This window comes from Pundamilia nyererei, unplaced genomic scaffold, assembly GCF_000239375.1.
Source record: "Pundamilia nyererei isolate P.nyererei 1_Seehausen unplaced genomic scaffold, PunNye1.0 scaffold00028, whole genome shotgun sequence".
Taxonomy (NCBI): Eukaryota; Metazoa; Chordata; class Actinopteri; order Cichliformes; family Cichlidae; genus Pundamilia; species Pundamilia nyererei.
In genome coordinates, this window is record NW_005187429.1 from 3,394,715 (window position 1) to 3,412,408 (window position 17,694).

General features: G+C 39.2%; 3 protein-coding genes across 3 annotated transcripts; all 3 read left to right on the forward strand.

Annotated features, from left to right (window-relative positions):
- Positions 1-1,807: 1,807 nt before the first annotated feature.
- On the forward strand, positions 1,808-7,836 carry bloc1s4 (biogenesis of lysosomal organelles complex-1, subunit 4, cappuccino). Its single transcript, XM_005728475.1, has 5 exons — positions 1,808-2,291; positions 3,946-4,017; positions 4,108-4,209; positions 5,723-5,857; positions 6,806-7,836. The coding sequence occupies exons 1-5, from the start codon at positions 1,950-1,952 to the stop codon at positions 6,902-6,904; spliced, it is 750 nt and encodes a 249-aa protein (XP_005728532.1). The 5' UTR covers positions 1,808-1,949; the 3' UTR covers positions 6,905-7,836.
- Positions 7,837-7,922: 86 nt separating this feature from the next.
- LOC102205224 (nuclear transport factor 2-like) lies at positions 7,923-11,016 on the forward strand. The gene is made up of 5 exons (XM_005728476.1): positions 7,923-8,078; positions 9,410-9,530; positions 9,622-9,693; positions 9,863-9,961; positions 10,741-11,016. Exons 2-5 carry the CDS (start codon positions 9,426-9,428, stop codon positions 10,855-10,857), a joined length of 393 nt encoding a protein of 130 aa, XP_005728533.1. The 5' UTR covers positions 7,923-8,078; positions 9,410-9,425; the 3' UTR covers positions 10,858-11,016.
- A 203-nt stretch (positions 11,017-11,219) lies between these two features.
- On the forward strand, positions 11,220-17,455 carry rrm2b (ribonucleotide reductase M2 b). The gene is made up of 9 exons (XM_005728477.1): positions 11,220-11,368; positions 11,952-12,116; positions 12,302-12,418; positions 12,717-12,850; positions 13,872-13,966; positions 14,089-14,222; positions 15,245-15,349; positions 15,778-15,891; positions 15,990-17,455. Exons 1-9 carry the CDS (start codon positions 11,336-11,338, stop codon positions 16,140-16,142), a joined length of 1,050 nt encoding a protein of 349 aa, XP_005728534.1. The 5' UTR covers positions 11,220-11,335; the 3' UTR covers positions 16,143-17,455.
- The last annotated feature ends 239 nt before the right edge of the window (positions 17,456-17,694 follow it).

Consider the following 17,694-nt stretch of genomic DNA (forward strand, 5'->3'; position numbering starts at 1 on the left):
AATTCACTGCTAATGAATATTTTCCTCCTGTGTTTGTTCAGGGTGCCACACTGCTCATACATCTAATAGATCCTTCACACCCAACTAGTCAGCACTGTCAGTCAGCAGACTGTGGGTTTAGCCGGAGACCTGAAATCCTAACTGTCACGCAATCAGTCTTCACTATCTGTGTCCTTTTATCAGAGTCAGCCGAGGAAGGGCAGTTACAGTTAGAAACAGTTATGTTATGTTCCCCACATGTGATACAGATGTTCAGCTGATAGAATATAGGATTCAAGCGCACACCGATTAAAGCCGACAAACTCAAAATAAACAGACGTGGCCGCCTTAATGCTTTCTTGGACATGAACACGTCCAACTGAAGATCTGAGGTTCAGAGGGAATTATTGGAAACGTCTGCACAAGCCTGACGGATTTGACAGGTAATCCTTTTCATTGGATACTTTGTATGCTAAAACGTGTTAAACCCCTTTGATCATAGGCAGGTTTTTTTTTTCTGCATACAAAACATGTTGACCTGCGTCAGACATCTGAACTCCCCCAAGTCCCCATGCCGTATTTCACTCTGCCACATGCTGGTCGACACTGGAATAACACGTACTGAAATGTTAAAAGTTACTGTTGTATTTTATCAGACCAGACAATCTTTTTTTTTTTTTTTTTCTATTGCAAGAGTCCTTAGTGCTTGTTGGAAAAAAAACCTACAGCACTTTCCACAACATAAATATTTAATCTTTTCCCAAAAGTAAACTACACTTGCCTCTTTTCAATGCTCTCGGTGTCAAATCATACAAGTTCATCCATGTAGAAATCGATTTTAGTTTAGATTAGGCTACCCAAACCAACTTGGCGACCTACAGAAAATACTCTAAGAGTAAAAGTATGAATTTTGCACTCTACCAGAAAAAGGTGAAAAAGCTTAATGCCCTCATCTCAAATCTGGCAGCAGGACAATGATCCAAAACACACCAGCAAGCCCCCCTCTGAATGGCTTACAAAGAAAAACAAAAAAACAAAACAAAGTTAAGCTTTTGGAGTGGCCAAATCAAAGTCTGCACTTAAATCAGATTTTGATGCTATGGTATGACCTTAAACAGGACATTCATGCCTGAAAACCCTCCAGTGAGGCTGAAATAAACAAATTCTGCAAATAAGAGTGGGCCAAAATACTTTCACAGAGATGTGTAAGACTTGCTGCCACTTAGCACTAAGGCTTGATTGCAGTTCTTGCTGCCAAGAATAGCACAACCAGTTATTAGGTTTAGGGGAGATTCCTTTTTCACACAGGGTCAGGTATCTTTTTTTCCTTAATAAATGTAATCATAATTTTAAAACTCCCTTATTTTATTCACTTTGGATATCTTTTTCTAATATTAACATTTATTTGATAATCTGAAATGTTTAAGGGTGACAAATATGCAATAACAAAAAAACCCAACAACAACAACTAAGAAATCAGGAAAGGGGCAAATACTTTTTCATTGCACTATAACAAATCTCATTGCAGTTATCTTTTTTTACTTGAAGTGTTCAAGTTATAAGTTTGCCTTATAGTTAAAAGCACGAAAATTTAAGAGTAAAACCTCTAAAATTGATCCAGTGGTTGGAATTCTGTTGTAAAACTGCCGTGTCCTAAGATGAAAATGATGGGAAATAAACTGAAAAACTTTGATAATTTTTAAAACTCAAGTGGCTAATGGAATTTATTAATTTTGATGCATGAATCCAAAGGGGCAGACATGCAAAGAAATGGCGCTTGTATCCATCATTGAGAATGTATTCCATTATATTCTATTTATTTATATTATATTTTTCTTTATTTACATTTTCCGTTTTCTGCTGCACTAAAAACACCTTTGTCCCTTACGAGCTTCCGTCCATTGTGCGACACACGTGATCTAGTCATTTGACAAGGCAAAACACGGCAGTAGATCAGAAAGACAAGCGACATGGACCATCAACGGGTTGACAGGGTGGGCCTGCTGTCTCCCCTGGAGGAGTCCAGCGCTGAGATCAGCACAGACAGCGGAATCGTCTCTCAGAGTGCGAGCAGTTTGTCGATGGTGAGCGAAATCCTCAGCAGCGGGACGGTGTCGCAGAGCCCCAGCTTTGGAGCAGCGGCGGGGGCAGGAGTAGCAGGAGCAGCTAACGTTATTTCTCAAAGCCCGAGCCTCGATGAAGCTGCAGAGCCCGGGACAACCGACAAGCACGACCCAGAGCAGGACGACGAGGTGCTGAGGCACACCGCGCTCAGCTACTCCTCCTACATCAGGGCGACAGCAGGAGACGAGGTGCGTGCTGTTATATCAGCAGCTAAGCTATGTTTAGCTCTTTGTTTATGATTTGACTGTCAGTACCGCAGCAGCCCTACACAGTCTTCCTGTAAACGAAGTGTTCCACTTTCATTATGAGTACCAAATAAATTGGTTTACATCGTCTCCATTAAGGACTATGTCTTATTCTACCTAGCATTTTCTTATACAACAAGAACGTTACGGTACAAGAAAGTTTCACGTTGCTTTTGTCAGTAACTAGGACGGTGTTGGCAATGGCAGTTGCTAGGCGACACGAAAGTAGTGATAGGATTGGCTTTCCTCTTACATCAGCTGGCCTGTAAAGATGTATTGCAGAGGTTTATGTCGGAAGTCCCAAATTAGGCCAACTAATTTCAAAAACAGGTACAAAGTAGAAAGAATTGTGTTTTAAATGCTCGACGAGTGCAGTGGGGTAGTGCGGTCCACCAGCACCACATACTAAGACAGTGGCCCACATTTTACTGGGTTTAATGAGTCTCACAAGAAATATGCAGCCCCAAAAAGACATGTACCTGCACGGACTCTACTCAAACCAAAAAATTATAGGCTGTCAGAACAGCAGCTGGAGTAACAATTTAGCCCCTGATGAACTTTGATAGAAAAAGGGGAAACACCAGTATAAGTAGACCTTCGCAAACATTGAAGCTTACTTTTTAAATTGCATTAACGTCGAATCTGGCCTTCACATGACTTATGCCTCACCATTAACCGAAAGGAAGTGTGCTCTTGGGAGAAAGGGGATGAAAGTCAATGAAATCAAGAAAGAATACATGTGTGTGAATGAGAGAGAAAGTGTAAATGTGAAGCTGCAAGGAGCAGAGATCGTGAAGGTGGATGAGTTTAAATATCTGGAGTCAACCATCCAAAGCGATGGACAGGGCACAAGTGAGGTGAGGAAGAGAGTATGGGGGAAGTAGATAGAGACAAGTGTCAAGAGGATAGCAGCAAAAGTAAAAGAAGATTTGCGAGGTGCTGCTATGATTTATGGTTTGTTCAGTTTGCCTCTGACCCAAAAAAAAGACAGATGACAGAGTTGAAGATGTTCAGATTTTCACTGGGATTGAGCAGAATGGACAAGTGTTTCAGAGGGACAGCGCAGGTTGAGGAATTTAGTAGTAAAGTTTGAAGGGCTAGAGTTTGAGATGTGTAGAGATGGGATAGAGGATATATTAGACAAAGGATGCTGAATATGGAGGTGCCAGGCAGGAGGAAAACCACAAAGATGATTCGCTGCTGCCAGAATGATTGCTAGAGCATCTGATGGCAGGAAAAGTTTCTGAAAAGTCATATATTTACAAGCTTTTAATTCTAACTCGAAGGGCTTGAATCTGGGTGAAGGTGCGATTAACTGCTGTTAAGGTCAAAACTGGGTTGTGGGATTTTTCATGTCACTTCAAAAGTCATTAGAAAAATGGCCTGAGAACTGATTCAAGCCCAAGCCATGTGACTTGAGTCTTAAGTGGAGATGCGTGATACAAGGCATGTTACAGAGAAGCTGAAGAAGGAGCACAAAGGCTGCTGTGTTTTGGCCATGCAGTCTAAACGTATTGAAGCTTGTGTGTGGGCAGCATACCTATGACATATTTCACACACTCTGGGACCCTTACTTTAAAATCATTGTCTTATATAGATCCTGTGCTTGGAGAAAAGCTTGGAAGAGATGCTGACAAGAGTGGATGAGTTTGTTGGAATGCTGGATATGGTAAGCTCAGTCAGAATATAAAAGTGTGTCTTACATCTCATGTTTACGCGGATAATTTGCTTCTGATATTCTGTCTTGTTTTGTCTACAGATCCGTAACGATACCTCGCAGATAGTGAATGAAAACCTACCTCAAATCCAGCAGAAGTCTGATGAAATGAGACAGATATACAGAAGAATTGATAAGCTGGAGGTAAAGCGACTGTTTCATACGGTTCATTTTGTTTTGTATAAAATATTCATTTGCCGCTTTTATAATGCACACGGATTCCTCAGAGAGGCATCCTGCCAAACTGCAAGCGGCATTAACAACTCTAATATGAAATGCGTGATTGTGAGTTGATGTGTATTGATTTGTGTGCAGTGTTTTTATTCATAATTAAATACGGAAAGTATCATCCTCACAAATGGAGACCCTGAGCCACTTGTTTGTTTTTCTATTTCCTCTATTTATTCATTCGTGTACCGAAAAGGTAGAAGTATTAGTTCCTGTTCCTCATGTAAAAGCTTACCATGCATTCAAATGTCTGGTAATCTACCAGCAAAGGGGACCTTATTTGCAAAAACTATGTTTATTTGAGTTCATACTCACGATTTCTTCAGCTGAATGCCATTAAATGTCTTCATCAGGTAACTTGTGATGAGACAAAAATAAAATTTACTTCATGATAAACAGTCATGTGAAATTTTTCAGAGGAACTTATGCAGTTCTGTGAAAAACTAGGTGCATCCCATAATTCAGCAACTTGTAGAACCACCTTTAGCAGAAATAACTTGAAGTAATAATTTTCTGTATGACTTTATCAGTTTGCAGCCATTCATTTATGCACAGCTCTCTAAGGTCCCGTCACAGCATTTCAATCGGTTTGATGTCTAGACTTTGTTTGGGCCATTGCAGCACCTTAATTCTTTTCTTTTTCAGCCTTTCTGTTGTAGATTTGCTGCTGTGCTTGGGATCATTGATCATTGTTGCATGACCCAGTTTCAGCCAAGCTTTAGCTGTCAAACAGGTGGCCTCACATTTGATTCTAGAGTACTTTCGAACATCCAACTTTGCAAACCTAAGGTGAACTTTCAGGGACGTCCACTCCTGAGAAGGTTGTGTTGACTCGCACTTCGGTGTTACAGTCCAGCAAACTGCCAAACTGCTTTTACAGAGGTGCTCACACTTGCTGATGATCAGTTAATCAAGTGCATTTTATCACCTGACAGCTACTTGGGCTCATAATTCCTATTGAAGCGATAACGGTGTTCTTATGCTCATTGTTCAGCCCTTATCTCAGGTGGTGCACGCCAAGTTTAAGTTTGTACGTTTTTCATAGAAGTGGATAGAATGCTGTGTAAACTTCCTTTTTTACATGACTGTATATTAACTGCATAAACCTTTTTATATTAAAAAATTATCTATCACAATCTATAGTTAAAATTAAAGACACATTTGTTTTTGTTTTTCATTGCAAAATATGATTAATATTTCCTGATTTGTAATAAAGAGTCAGACTGGACTACAATTATTTGTGGAGCCAAGGTTGGCATCTGCATGTCTGCTTCATAACGTAACAGTCCATCATTGGTGTAACAGCACAGTCATTTTTGACTGGGGACAAAGCGTTGCTGTGTCAGCTGTCTTTTCTGTCTGCCAACCACAGGTAAATTGAATATTGTAACTTTTGTAGTGAATCTTAAATATGCTGTTGTGTCTGCAGGCCTTTGTAAAGATGGTGGGAGCCAATGTCAGCGCAATGGAGGAGCAGGTCACACAGGCAGAGGGAGAGCTAGGTACACTACCGGGTGCTTTCAAGAAGATCCTCCGCACAATGACTGTCCCAGGCTTCTTAAACGTAAGAGCCAATTTCTGCACTTGTGAATTATAAATTTTCTCCACTATCCACTGAGTTTGGTGTTTGCAGGATTAAACAAAAACTTATTATTTAGAAGGTTCCCAAACTAGTTCAGCTGTGGGCTGCCCACTCTTACTGTAGCAATGTACTGTAATAATCGGTTGCAGTCCAGAGCTTTTGCTGCTACTTGTAACAACCAGCACTTTTCACAATGTTTAAATTAATATCATACTTTATTTGGTTGTACTTTTCCACTGGAATGAAGCAAAGGGAGTGAGGTTTGTCTTCATAGCTTTTCTGTTACAAAGAAGAAGGAGGAGTCGAAAAATGCTTATGGATTAAAAAAAAAAAAAAAATCTCCCAAAAGACCCATAGCTGTGCATCAAATGCATCTATCCTGAGATGCATTTGATGCATTTAGCCAGGATCCCAAATGCTGCTGATGGCTAAAACCACATGCCCTGCCCACTTTCTCCACATTGGGTCTAAATGGGATAGAATGAAATAGATTTGGGGAAATATTAGGTGCTCTCCTTTTAGACAGTGAAATATCTGCTGAGCCATTTATTGCCTCTGAAAAAGAAAAAAATTGACTGCCTCCACCACGATCATGGAGGAAACTGGCGATCTGCCGTTAGTGACCTCAGTTGCATCCACACAGAATTTGATTTGCTCAACGTTTGTTGTTTGTCCAGAGATTGGGATCAAGGCCACCCAGGTCATTTGTAGTCACTATCCAGACTTCATTGAGATCATTATGAGTAAAGGTTCAGATTTCATAAAAACAAAAACACCCACAGTGTTTTTATTTATATGTCTGATTAAGATTGATGGTGTTCAAGAAACAGCATCATGCCTGCGGAGTTAGTGTTCTTTTTAAAGTTTCCCCCAGCAGTTGTAACCACACTTCATTTATTAGGTTTTTAACTTTTGTCTCTTTGCTTTCAGAAACCAGCCAGCCCAAGACGACCAGCACCACATCAGCGTCAAGAAATCCCCAGCGTGTTTCGGACAGATGATTATTTCACGTCACAGCCGGAACAGTGACGCATTTGAACGTTCAAAACATAACTCGGTTCTAACCTCAGAGGCCTGTTGGGCCAAACTGCACAGATGACTTTTACTGCCACCTATTGCAAGGAGGATCTATTGGTGCAGTGGCTTCAACAAAGCAATAGCAGCCTTTCTGAACAAGTCACTGGAAGTCAAGTGGGTGCAGACAATCTGTGCTCCTGAAAGTCCTTTCCCTGGCAGCAACAAACACTGAACTGTAGCAAAATTATTTTAAAAGTGCCTGAATGGGTCTTTGGTTTTGTTTTCACTAATGGTGAAGAAAATGTAAGATGTTAAATTTGTGGCAAGTCAGGAGGACAAAGTCGTCCCACTCGCCTGTAGAGCACTGTATAGAAGGTACAATAAGATCTTCAAATAATACACAGAGAAATAACCCAGCTTTGTTTTTATGACTTACATTCCTGTTGATAGTGTTTGTAAAGACCTGCACGCTGTTATGAACTGAGCTGTATTTCTTTGTCTCTTCTACACCCCCACCCGCCGAGCAATACTGATCTTATCCTGTTAAGCATTTAACGTCTTCCATTTCAAAGTATTCACTTTATTTCGAGCCTTATCTTACTGCCTCTCTCTGACACGAGGCTACGTCTTTGATTGCACCTTTTAGGAAAAAAAGCACATTATAGATTAGTTGTCACTTGCTGATTATGTTTTGTGCCAGTGATGAAGCTGCAGTCTAAATAGGAAGAAGAGGAACTTTGGACCTCATCATGGAGAGGGGAGCAACAGTACCTAACAGATTAATGCAGTGCGGCCCCTTTCTTGCAAAGTTTAGCCAATAATGGTCACAGCTTCAGCTCTGGTTCTTTGATTACTTGCCAAATTAGATATTAAAAATGTTTAATTTTACATGTATGTATTTGGTTTACGATTTTGAGATAATCATTAAAAAATATTTGAGACAAGCTCGTTTCTGTTTCATGTATGCGATCCTGAGTTTTAGTGTTTTAGAGGGTGGGACTCGGTGAGCAGGAAAAGCTCCTGACGGAGAACTGCGAGGCTCTCTCATTGGGCGGCTTGTGCTGACGTCACGCGTTAGTCACAAGTCGGAGGAAGCGGGAACTCCGGTCGCCTCGTTTTGACTCGTTTCCCCACGCCGAAACGTCTGCTGCTGGAGAAAAAAAAGCAAGCAAAAATAGCGGACAAGGTAAAGTACTTTTTGAGTCAAGTGTCTAATGAAGATGACGGGTTACTGAGGCCTTTGTTGACACGAGTTTAATGAGGTTAATGTGGAGACAAAGGTTTTAAAAACAGTTCTCGGTAAAGGCAGCAGAGGCTAGCCAAAACTTTGAGACCGCAGCTTGGGTTTCTGGTTAACAAACGGCAGGATTGCGACAGCTCCGATTTATATTCTGCTTAATCCCGACTGCGTTAACTAATCTCAACTAGTCTGAAAATACCTGGACAGCAACTTGGTTAACTCCCAATAGACTTGAATCTGCTTCTCTTGCTATAGTCGCTGCAGCTGGTTGAAACTTTAGCACGAAGAAACCACACCACTTAAAGAAGCAGGCCTCATTTTCCCCCCAGCTGTGCAGTCACATCTGTATCCTTCAGCACGAGAGGCAACCCATTGTTTTTCCATTTAAAATATGAGTGGGGCTCTTTTCTTTTTTCTTTTTTGTAAAAGCATGCCTCTTTTAAGCTGTCCTTCTGATGTACTCATCTGTAATCCTGCTCACTCCCACTGAAAATCTTAACATCTTCCGCTCAGACTCCTGTCTTTCTGTCAGCAGGTCTCACTATCATCTTGTAAACCTTCCCTTTCACTTTTTCTTCTATGTTTATGTCACAAGTCACCCCTGACACTCATCTACATCCTGCCTGCAGTCCTTCGCAGTGGTTGAAAATAAAGTTTATTTAAGATGATAATATTTTCTTTCTTTTTTTTTTTAAATCTCCAAAGTCGGGAAGTTGCTTTGTTACAGCAGCTTAAACTTAGGTTAAACACAACACACGTAACAAAATGGCATAAGAAATTGTGTGTAAATCAATAAAATATGAGTCCTATTCTGGAAATGTTGGGACACTGTGTAAAATGTGAACACAAACAAAATGCAAACAGTGATTTCCAAACCGCATAAGGCTGTATTTTATTCACAATTGCAATTTTATGTACCCTTTTCTTAACAATGGCACTTTTTTTCTGAGTTTAAACATTAAATATGTTTTATTGTGTTCCTTTTATGTATAGGGTTTTTGCGATTGAGGTTGTAAAATACAGTGACAAACATCTGAAATGATCCTGTCTGTAATAATATAAATACATTAAATGCAGGGTTAAATTAGACAGTACCTTTGTTGGCAATTTCAAAAGGCTGTCCATTAAGATAGTCATTTAACTGGCCCTTCATTTTTACATACATATTTTGTTTAAGTCACATTAGACACCAGAAAAGTCTTATTTAAGTGTAAATAATAAACACAAGTTTCTTCTCATTTCTTGACTTATTTTACTTAGCTTGTCTTCTTTTACAGATCCAAAGCTGCAAACATGGCCTGTGAGAAAGAAATTTGGCAAAAGATTGGAGAGGGCTTTGTCCAGGAGTATTACAACCAGTTTGACAATACCAATAGGATGGGACTGGGTAACCTTTATGTAAGCTTTCCAGATGTCTATTCAGTTCCATCACGCTGGATGTTAAAAATATTTTGAGCCTATAGTTATGAAAGAAAAAATGTTTCTGCAGTCTCCTGATGCCTGTCTGACGTGGGAAGGATCACCTTTTCAGGGGAGAGAAGCTATAACTGGCAAACTAGTAGTAAGTATCTTGTTTTAGCAGGTTGTTGGTCCGGCATGCACAAAGAAACTCCATAAGTGCTGCTTCTAATCCAGGTTATGTTGTGTCTGTGAATTTATTAATAATATTTTTACGCCTCTCCTTTCATCAGCACATCAGTCTAAACAATAATATTGTTCACAATTCACAGAACTTGCCTTTCAAGCGCATTAAGCACATCATCACAGAACAGGACTTCCAGCCCACAGTAGACAGCTGTATCCTCATCATGGTGTTTGGACAGCTACAGGTATTCTATGATTCTTCACATTTTATTTTATGTTTTTTATTCATCTGGCTGAAGGACTGATGAGCTTACACCAAGGCATCTGCAGTAAAATCACTTCTCCGACTACAGTTTTGGTCAGAATTTATTCAAATGTACACAAAATGTTCTCACTAATGGGTCTTTTTACCCAATTTGTGCTCAGTCAGAAAAGATGAGGAGGAACAAATATCAGTGGCATTGTGTATATCATGTGACCTTGTTCACCCCAAAAAGCAAACAAAAAAAATTACAATTTACATTTTATTCTAAAATCATCATTCAGACCTGCAGGTGTCATTGTTTTGAGTGTTGGGATCCAAAACTACTCTCTCTGAGAAAGCAGCTTTTGTAGATTGCCCCCTTGTGGTTGGAAGAGTTACATTTTTAAATCCAGTGAAATGCAGGGTGGCAGGGAAGTTTTATGTTTATTTTCATGACAGTCTGGCTGTGGCAGGCTGCACTTTCCCAGTACAAATGACTGTTTCACTTTCTGAAGAGCATGTAGATAAATGATGTGTTGCAGTTCATTAAGTGTTTGATAGAGAACTTCTTACCAGTGTGTGTGGGTCTGCTGTTTTTACTCTGTATGTTAACTCTGAACAACATGTATGGCTTCTACATTACAATACAATGCGCTTTATTATCATTACTGCAGCGTTTTTAGAGTCCTAATGAGTTATGCTGATGTGATTTAAGTTTATATTCCTGCCAACATTACAGTTTTAGTTTTTCACGATTTTGCTGTTAATTATTTCCAACAGGTAGATGATGATCCACCGATGGCCTTCCATCAAGTGTTTATGCTGAAATCCCAAAACTGTGCGTGGGCATGCACGAATGATGTGTTTCGACTGGGGATACACAACATACCAGTGTAGTGATTTGGATTAGTAGGTTCACATTCACTTGTATCCAGTTCTGAATTCACACTGCGGTGTCATGCTGCCACTTCTAGAAAGATATTCCACATTTTTTTGGTGTTTACAATGCATGTATTAATAACATTTCTATTCAAATAAAGAATTTATTACTCTAAACTACAGTTTTGTCTTGCCTTCCTGTAACAAATAGCTTTTTTTAGTTTAATCTGTTTACTCATAGGTGTTGCTTGATGTCTGATAGTGCAAGTGAGATGAGTAGGTAAAAATCACGGTATTAGTCATTTTCGGAAGTTTTATCGTGCTACCCGTACCACGTGTTGTTTTAAAGGTGAACTTCTTAGTATTTCCGCTAGGGGCGCTATACCCCGTATGTGGGGATTTAAAGTGTCAAATCAACAGAGCTACAACTACGTCCGCAGGGTTATGGCACCGAGTACAAGCTAGCTAAATAAAAAACCCAAATCCAGTCCTCAGAATGACTCCGACGGTGAAAAAGTCATCTTCTCAGGTACTGGAGCTCATTACTATCGGCCTGAAGCACAGCTAGCTTAAACGTTTATTGTTACTGTGTGTATCGAGGACGACGGTTGTGTAACTGTAGGTTTGTAGCTGTGTAGTAACCTTACCCTTTATTGAAACATGGGGAGCTAAAGCCTTTGTAGCTTCGGAAAAGCATATTTTTAGCTAAATGTGACAAATAATAGGGTTTACGGCAAGTTTTAGCTGTGAAAGTGCTTTCCTGCTCGTGTTAGCTGTCAGTCACGGTGTTTGAGGTTAAGGAAATAACGACTAAAAATAAATAAATCAACTAAAGCGTTTAAAATGTGTATGGAAGGCGACCAAAAATATCTTGCTTTATTCATTTATGTTTTTCAAGTGGACACGTTAATGTTATGTCCTTTGTTTTGTAAAGAGTTAACGCGCAAGCGCAGTGCTCCGTATTGTAAGTAAAGGGACAATCTGTAAAACGAGTTGTGTGGAGCCTCTCGCTCCACACTCCTAGTCGCTGTTTCTCTCAAACAGCGACTAGGAGTCAAAAATGCAACAAAAACGAGACAGACACCAAACTAAATGTAAAGGATTGTTTGCAGAACGGCTTCAGAGAAGATGATACAGCCTGCCAGAATGGCTTGGAGACGGAGGAAGAACCTCTGCTCCGAGAGAACCCCAGGCGGTTTGTCATTTTTCCCATCCAGTACCGAGACATCTGGAAGATGTACAAACAGGCCCAGGCCTCTTTCTGGACCGTGGAGGAGGTGGGTACTGTACTTTGAGTGGTTTACTGAGTGATCTTAGGAAGAAAATATTGAATGCAACAATGTCTAACCATCAGGTTTTGACAGTTGCTGCTGCTGCTACTTTCCACTGTGCACATATTGATATCCACACATGAAATGAAGGAACTGAAACAGGTGTGCTTTTGATGGTTTTTTTTTTTTAGGTCGATCTATCCAAAGACTTGGCACACTGGGACCGTTTGAAGGCAGAGGAAAAACACTTCATCTCCCACATCTTAGCCTTCTTTGCTGCCAGCGACGGTATCGTCAATGAGAACCTGGTGAGACTAGTTTGCAGGCCTCTAAAGAAATTTCAAGAATATATATTTTGCATGTAGATTGAGAACAAGCTCATTTGATGCATTGGCAGCTGAACTGCAAAATTAATGAAACTGATATTACTAGAAGCCCTCAAAAATGAAGTCACACATCAAGAATGGCTATCAAAAGATAACCATACTTGATGCGTTAACATAAATGCAGATGGCACTCTAAATTTTTTTTTTTTTACTTGGTGTGGTTCAAGTGTTTTGTGGGACTTGCACGCTTCATCGCAAATGTTTTTAATCTACACAACAGGTGCAGAGGTTCAGCCAGGAGGTACAGGTCCCTGAAGCGCGATCCTTCTACAGCTTTCAGATCCTCATAGAGACTGTCCACTCAGAGATGTACAGTATGCTCATCAACACTTACATTAGGGACCTGAAGGAGAGGTCAGTTACTCGTGGTGGCTCTATTTTATTTATTTTTTATTTTAGCAAGTCGGAAAACAGTTTTTGTGTCGTGTTTATGTTGTAATGAAAGTATAAATCCTTTACCGGCTTCTGTATGAGTTGCTTTTGTAAACTTTCTGGAGATTTACAACAAACTGTAGCACCTGGGGTTTAAACACAGTAGACCTAAAATTTAAACGCAGAGTGTGTTGTTTATCGAACAAAAAGAGGAAGTTGAGGAAGTTAATACACAGCCTGTCAGATTTTATTCAGCAAAGTCCAGCAAATCATCATTTACCCAGCTTTATTTTTTCATAATGGATGATAAAACTTGAATCCTATCACATTCTGCTTATAAATATTATTCATGTAGCACCATGAAGACATGCATTAAAGATGCCTTGTAATTAATCTTTGATTGTAAAGTCAGTCTCACCTAGTAAGAATGTTTTACATCTGTTTTAAAAAGTCTTGTTTGGCAGCATTTATTTATTATATTTCAAGACATGTAAGCAGTTCAACAGGAAATGCTTCCAGAATATATTCAGACTGCAGCCTTGTCTCACTGATCTCACTAGTTTGTCAGACAGCTGTGTCAGGCCCAGCAGGAGGGAAAGGGTCAGAGAAAGGCAACTACCTAGTGACTGATCCACTGTTTAAGTTACCTTTATTAGGTGTTCAGAGTTTTCACTGAGCCTGGTTTCTGGAACAGACTCCTGCACCTGTTTGTCACAGGTTAAGTCGAGACCGTTCTGCGGTAACTGCCGTTGTTTTCCCAGCTGCAGCAACTTTGATGTGCCTTCAAACAACAAACGTCACTCATCAACAGACTGTTTACAGATGCTTTTAAGTCTAAACACTCAGCAAACTCCATGAGTCTTGTTGCATTATTTTTACCCTGTTCCTGAGTGTCTTTGATTAAAGACAAACAAAATAAACTATTCCCTACATATTGTTACTACAGTATAATTACACATTAAAAAGTCTTTAGTTCATGTGTTTTCATGTTTGTGTGTTTTAGGGACTATTTGTTTAATGCCATTCAGACCATGCCTTGTGTGAAACGGAAGGCAGACTGGGCCCTCCAGTGGATAAACGACAGCAAATCCACATTTGGTAAGGGAGAAACAAAACTTGACAAAAACACGACAACTGAAAACTAAATATAACATCAAACTGTCCTAGAAGGAACCTCGTGTTTGATCACTTAACAGTCATTTTTGACGTTTGTGCCCCAGGGGAGCGGATTGTGGCTTTTGCAGCTGTGGAAGGCATCTTCTTCTCTGGTTCATTTGCTGCTATCTACTGGCTGAAGAAGAGGGGGCTAATGCCTGGCCTTAGCTACTCCAACGAGCTCATTAGCAGGGATGAGGTGAGACTAATTCACGCACAAAAATATGTGTTCTGATGTGTTGAAAGTATCCCTGAGTTGTGAGCGAATCAGACATACTTGTGGGTAAGAGAAGCAGCTCATATTTAAAATGGAGGTGTGGCATCTATGTAATTATTCCTTTCCAAATGACAGCGTGGCACAGAGTGTTTTCCATCTAGATTTGTCTGTTGTCAGTCTTATGTGACTAAATGAGTAGATGCACATAATGACCATAAGTTTGAACTGCTGTGGAAAACCTTCAGAAATAGAAACAGTATGTCTGCCCTTACCTGCATTGTCATGCTTATAACTGGTATGACTCCTTAACTTTGTGCAGCAGCCTCAGCGGCCAAATTCATAAGAGCTGTATAATTCATATATGCTGTAAAGACAACATTGGTCTTTAAAAATAAGTCAAATGATAAAAATAAACATGAAAGATTAAACAGCAATCATAAACACCAATATACTGTCAAAGCTGGCAGCAGAGTCATGACTGCACATTCACCTCGCTCTTTGGAAAATGCCCTCAGACAGATATTTCCCTGTTATAGCAAACACTGTACAACAGCAGCTCTGCACTGGCTGTTTTGAGAGTCAGATTTTCATAATATCTTATTGTTATAAAAAAAAATCAAGAGCCTCATACCAACTAACTAGTTAATATAACAAGTTTTTGGTCATTTATGCTGACTGTATGGTGGCAGACTCTGAAAACACTGCTTTTACATCTTGCTGACACCCGGTTTTCTTTCACTCAGCACTCACTGTGTTGAAACTAATCATCACCCTATTAATTAACAATTACAAAATAGTAGTTGTTGGACATGCAGTTCTCTTACAATTCACCAGGGGGTGCTGTATCAACCATGACCATCATTGTTCTTCCTTGAGATCAAGCTGATGTAATAAATGCTGTTGTGTAAACACAAGTCTCCTAAAATAAACCTGGGACTAAGTACACCATAAATACACATTTTTTCGGATCAGCTGTTCTGACATGTTTTTTTGTTCTTTGCTAGGGTCTGCATTGTAACTTTGCCTGCCTGCTGTACAGCTACCTGGTGAAAAAGCCATCAGAGGAGAGAGTCAGAGACATCATCACCAAAGCTGTTAGCATCGAACAGGTCAACTAATGTTACACATTACATACATTATATGCTTGCTTATTAAATGCTATTCACCTCATATTCCTGTTCATTTTGTCTGCACTAACTCACATTGCAGTGGATCAGTTGTAGCTTTACAGCAGGGGTGGGGGAACTCCAGGCCTCAAGGGCCGGTGTCCTGTAGGTTTTAAATGTGTCCAACACAGCTGATTTAAATGGCTAAATTACCTTCTTAGCATGTCTTGCAGTTCTCAGGAGGCCTGGTAATGAGCTAATCATTTGATTCAGGTGTGTTGATCCAGGGTGATATCTAAAACCTGCAGGACACCGGCCCTTGAGGCCTGGAGTTTCCCACCGCTGCTTTACAGCATGACATTCTGAAGCAATAAAATCTTAATAGGTCGTACCAGTGCTATAAGTCACTAATCGTTATTATTCATATGCAGGAGTTTCTCACAGAGGCCCTGCCAGTAGATCTCATAGGAATCAACAGTTGCCTCATGAAACAGTACATCGAGTTTGTGGCTGACCGGCTTCTCACTGATCTCGGACTGACCAAGGTAATGCTAATAATCATTCGTTCAAAACCCTCTGCACACCAGAATGGGTGAAATTAAACCTATTTTTGTCTTTTTTCCTCATTTTTTTTTAATCCAAGGTTTACCAAGCTGAAAATCCATTTGACTTCATGGAGTCTATCTCACTCGAGGGGAAAACCAACTTCTTTGAGAAACGGGTGGCAGAGTATCAAAGATTCGGAGTCATGTCGAGCATGATGGACGGTGAATTCACACTAGACGCAGACTTCTAAAAACTGACATGGCATGTTACTGTAAATTTGTTACATTCGGTCAACCTATTTATTTATTTCCATACGGTTATTATACAACAGAGGTTTTCAAGTCTTACTGTAATACTGATACAGTGCTACGAAGTGAAGGCTGTACTCTTTTTTTGTTGTTATTGTTTTTTGGGATGTTTTTTTTGTTTTGTATTAGAGATGGAGAATTATTTAGCAACCAGTACAGTTTATAAGTAGAATGGGTGAGCATCAACATTTTGCCATCATGACAAAATAATGAGGGAGGTGACATAAATAGTATTTCTTTCCTCACTGAGCATTGTGGATAATAAAAACACAGAATATATTTTTACTTTTCTGCTTCGTGTTGCTTGTTTCTATGGCAAATTGCTTTAATATTTTCTAACTTTTAGAATACAATAAAAAAATGTTTTGCCAAATATGTGTAGGTGTTGTAAATGAGTGCAAGAGGTAAATGTTTGTACAGCTGAGAACCAACAACAGCCTTATTCTCAAATGTAGGTGACAGGAAATAAATGTGATGTGGGTCATTTTATGATTGGTGGACAATGTGGGCTTCAAAAATTGTAAATAGTCAAAAAAGGACTCTTTATTTTCTAAATTTCTTTTATGCATGTAAGAAGAACAAATAATAAACCATCCAAAAAAAATTATTTCAGCTCAGGCATCAAAGCTACACTTTTTATGCAATACTTTGGTTGCTGTATGCTGTGACATGAAAAAGTGGACTTTATAAATATTGTTTTAGAAATTATTAACCTTTAAATTAAAGATAATCACCGTCATACTAAATATTCATACAGTTTCATTCATTTAAACAACTTTCAGAACCTACCTTTTTTTGTAATTTTAGTATTTATCTTTGAGTGTTTGTTGAATACATTTTTTTGTACACTTTTCAGAAAATAATTGAAACTATGCTACAAAGGCAATAGATTACTCCCTTGTGAGCTAAGAAAAACATTTATGGTTATTTTATTCAAATTATAAAGCACCAGGGTTAATATTAGAGTAACAGTGTTGCACAAGATAACATGGATGAATGGATTTTTTTTTAAATTCACAGATTATGACATAAGTCTAACTCAAACAAAATACTCAGGACCACGGGTGTATTGTTTAATAATATTCGGTATGTTGTTAACATGTTTGTACAGTAATGTTTTATATGTGCACTCACAGGATTTCGAGCAGCTGGGTTGCAAATCAGTGCTAATATTAGTGTTCTCTCAGAAATAAAACGTGAGCTGTGTAATGTAATAACGCATGAAAGTGAAGGGTAAATGCAGTTAAATGAAATAAAAGAAAGAAATTTCAAAAAATTAATTTGTTGTCTTTTTGTAATGTGGGTTAAACTGGTTAGAGTGACACAATCTAGACATAAAGATCGGATAAACACAAAATTTGTCAAAGATTTAGTGTTTTTGGAGTTAACACCTGACTGGATTGTGTCACTTCTTTTTCGTCTCACTGTTTTATCTCTTTCTTTTAAGGCTTAACAATTACAAGTCTATCAACACAAAGCAGAAAAAGTGGGTTG

What these genes read in the sequence shown, in the direction of transcription:
- bloc1s4 (XM_005728475.1), top strand. Translation starts at nt 1,950, where the DNA reads ATGGACCATCAACGGGTTGACAGGGTGGGCCTGCTGTCTCCCCTGGAG. An exon ending in TTGTTGGAATGCTGGATATG is followed by an intron (nt 4,018 to 4,107) that starts GTAAGCTCAGTC and finishes TTTTGTCTACAG; the next exon opens with ATCCGTAACGATACCTCGCA. An exon ending in GAAGAATTGATAAGCTGGAG is followed by an intron (nt 4,210 to 5,722) that starts GTAAAGCGACTG and finishes TTGTGTCTGCAG; the next exon opens with GCCTTTGTAAAGATGGTGGG.
- LOC102205224 (XM_005728476.1), top strand. Translation starts at nt 9,426, where the DNA reads ATGGCCTGTGAGAAAGAAATTTGGCAAAAGATTGGAGAGGGCTTTGTC. An exon ending in CTATAACTGGCAAACTAGTA is followed by an intron (nt 9,694 to 9,862) that starts GTAAGTATCTTG and finishes CACAATTCACAG; the next exon opens with AACTTGCCTTTCAAGCGCAT. An exon ending in TGGTGTTTGGACAGCTACAG is followed by an intron (nt 9,962 to 10,740) that starts GTATTCTATGAT and finishes TATTTCCAACAG; the next exon opens with GTAGATGATGATCCACCGAT.
- rrm2b (XM_005728477.1), top strand. Translation starts at nt 11,336, where the DNA reads ATGACTCCGACGGTGAAAAAGTCATCTTCTCAG. An exon ending in CTTTCTGGACCGTGGAGGAG is followed by an intron (nt 12,117 to 12,301) that starts GTGGGTACTGTA and finishes TTTTTTTTTTAG; the next exon opens with GTCGATCTATCCAAAGACTT. An exon ending in CTGATCTCGGACTGACCAAG is followed by an intron (nt 15,892 to 15,989) that starts GTAATGCTAATA and finishes TTTTAATCCAAG; the next exon opens with GTTTACCAAGCTGAAAATCC.